The sequence below is a fragment of the Triticum dicoccoides genome, chromosome 7B (genome assembly GCF_002162155.2).
Source record: "Triticum dicoccoides isolate Atlit2015 ecotype Zavitan chromosome 7B, WEW_v2.0, whole genome shotgun sequence".
Classification (NCBI taxonomy): domain Eukaryota; kingdom Viridiplantae; phylum Streptophyta; class Magnoliopsida; order Poales; family Poaceae; genus Triticum; species Triticum dicoccoides.
In genome coordinates this window covers 748651519-748653720 of record NC_041393.1, presented here as the reverse complement: position 1 = coordinate 748653720, position 2202 = coordinate 748651519, and the positions used below count along the sequence as shown (strand labels likewise).

Sequence of the window (2202 nt, the reverse complement as noted above, 5' to 3'; positions counted from 1 at the left end):
TGATTTTTTTTACACGAGAGAATTATGTCATGTGCGTGGAAATAGCGAGCAGTTTGGGACGAGAAGCTGAAGCTAACAGCCGTGCGATGTAATCATGTAAAAGAAAATCAACGCCCCTGGCCTCGTCTCAATATTGGAAAGAATATTTCCCAAAGTTAAAAGGTTTAAATGGATGCCAAAATTACAGAGAGATACTAGAAGGAAGGTTTAAAAGGACGCCAAAATTACAGAGGGGCACAATTAAGGCACCAAATCTTATGCAATATTCTTCCTATATATCTGTCGCCATATCATATCATGAAATTAATCCATAGGCGATCCATCCACTATAAAATCTACCCCTCCTTCCCTGCCTAGCTAAACCAACAACGACATTCCATTCCTTGGCTAGTTTTATTAATTTATCCCTTGGCCGGCCGGCGATGGGTCGGCTTCCCAAGAAGGTGACCCTGGGGTACGTCCGCGACGACTCGACCCGGCGCTCTAGGTACAAGCAGCGTCTGAAGGGGCTGATGAAGAAGGCGGGCGAGCTGGGGAAGCTGTGCGACGTCGAGACCTGCGTGGTGGTGTACGGCGAGGGCGAGGCGGCGCCCGAGGTGTTCCCTTCCCCTGACAAGGCGGTGGGTATCCTGAATGGATTCAAGAGCGTGCCGGAGCTGCGGTGTTGCAAGAAGACGATGGACCAGGAGGGCTTACTCACCGAGCGCATCGCCAAGCTCCAGGAGCAGGTCGACAAGTCCCGGCGCGAGTGCCAGGACCGCGAGACCAGGTACCTCCTGCAACAGATCATGGACGGGAACCTCCCGGGCCTCGTTGGCCTCAGCGTGGAGCAGCTCGCCCGCGTTGGCTACAAGGTGGAGGAGATGATCAAGAGCATGGGCGAACGCATGGGGAAAACTCATTCCCAGGCGCCGCCGCCAGCTCCATGCGTCACCACCGGCATCATAGACATGGGGTCTCCGGTGCTGTATCAGGCGCCAGAGCAACAGACGGAGGGCACCCTGATCGGTGGCTACGCTGGTGGTCACGACGGGGCCGGCTTCACCGGTGGTGATACGGTGATGCAGATGCAGTCCTTCAATCTGGAGTTTGGTTCGAGTCATTTCCCTCCCATGTACCAGGCGCCGCCGCGAGCTCCATGGGTCACCACCGGCAACGTAGACATGGGGTCTACAGCGCTGCATCAGGCGCCAGTGCAGCGGCAGGAGGGCACGCTGCTGAGCTCCGGAGGGGATCTGGGCACCCTGGTCTACGGTGGCTACGCTGGTGGCCACGAAGGGGCCGGCTTCACCGGCGATGATACGATGATGCAGATGCAGTCGTTCAATCTGGAGTTCGATTGGAGTCAGTTCCCTCCCATGTAAGCTGGATGAGGATCGTCGGGGTGCATGGCCAGCTAGCGTCGATCTCGTCTCGTCTCGTTTTATTAGTTTCTGCATGGTTAAATTCTACAGTGGCATCGTGAAGATGAGACATTCAGCTATTTCCTCGAATTGTTGTATCTTGTTATGGTTTTATTCGCCATGCTCTCTGAGCCAGGGCACTTTTAATAATTATTTTTGATGAATAAGGCATTTTTATTTGTAGTGATTGAATTTGTTATTCAGTAGGGGTCTCTAAGTCTCTTCCATAGGCCTTCGTTTGATCTCTGTGGTTGTTCAGTTCGTCGCTGCAGATCGTAAATTGCATGTGTTTAGAGAAATGAGCAGCTTGTTGTGTGTATTACGGCACTTAAGTACAGCACAGCCGCGTGCCTGGTAGTTCCCTGATTGCTACCACGATTAAAAGAAAGAAACATGGTCGTGTTTCGGGAGATGTACTGGCAGGGCCTTTAATGTCATGATATTTTTGGTGTCTAAAATCTTGCGTTATGGGGGGTAGAAACGTGCTGAAGATATGCTCTCCTGGAGGAATGTAAATGTGCTGGAGAATTAATGATTTGCGACTTAACTGCATGGTGACAGTTTTTGCTGGATTGTTCATGCTTGCCTGGATAAAGATTTGCGACTTTATTACATTGCGACAGCATGGCACAGTTTGCCCGATTGGCCAATATTTCTGAAACTTGTAAAATGCAGAATAAGTGAACAACCAAGTAAGAATAAGAACTATCATCATTTGCAATGGACATAGACTACTGAGTTCACTGTGCAGTCGATGCTCGCCCTCCACCCCCTAGTTGGAGGTAGGTGATTTTTGCGC

General features: G+C 51.0%; 1 protein-coding gene across 1 annotated transcript; it reads left to right on the top strand.

The window, feature by feature from the left end:
- The first annotated feature begins 422 nt into the window (after positions 1 to 422).
- Positions 423 to 2133, top strand: LOC119339670. The gene is made up of 2 exons (XM_037611641.1): positions 423 to 1360; positions 1965 to 2133. The coding sequence occupies exons 1-2, from the start codon at positions 423 to 425 to the stop codon at positions 2131 to 2133; spliced, it is 1107 nt and encodes a 368-aa protein (XP_037467538.1).
- Positions 2134 to 2202: the final 69 nt, after the last annotated feature.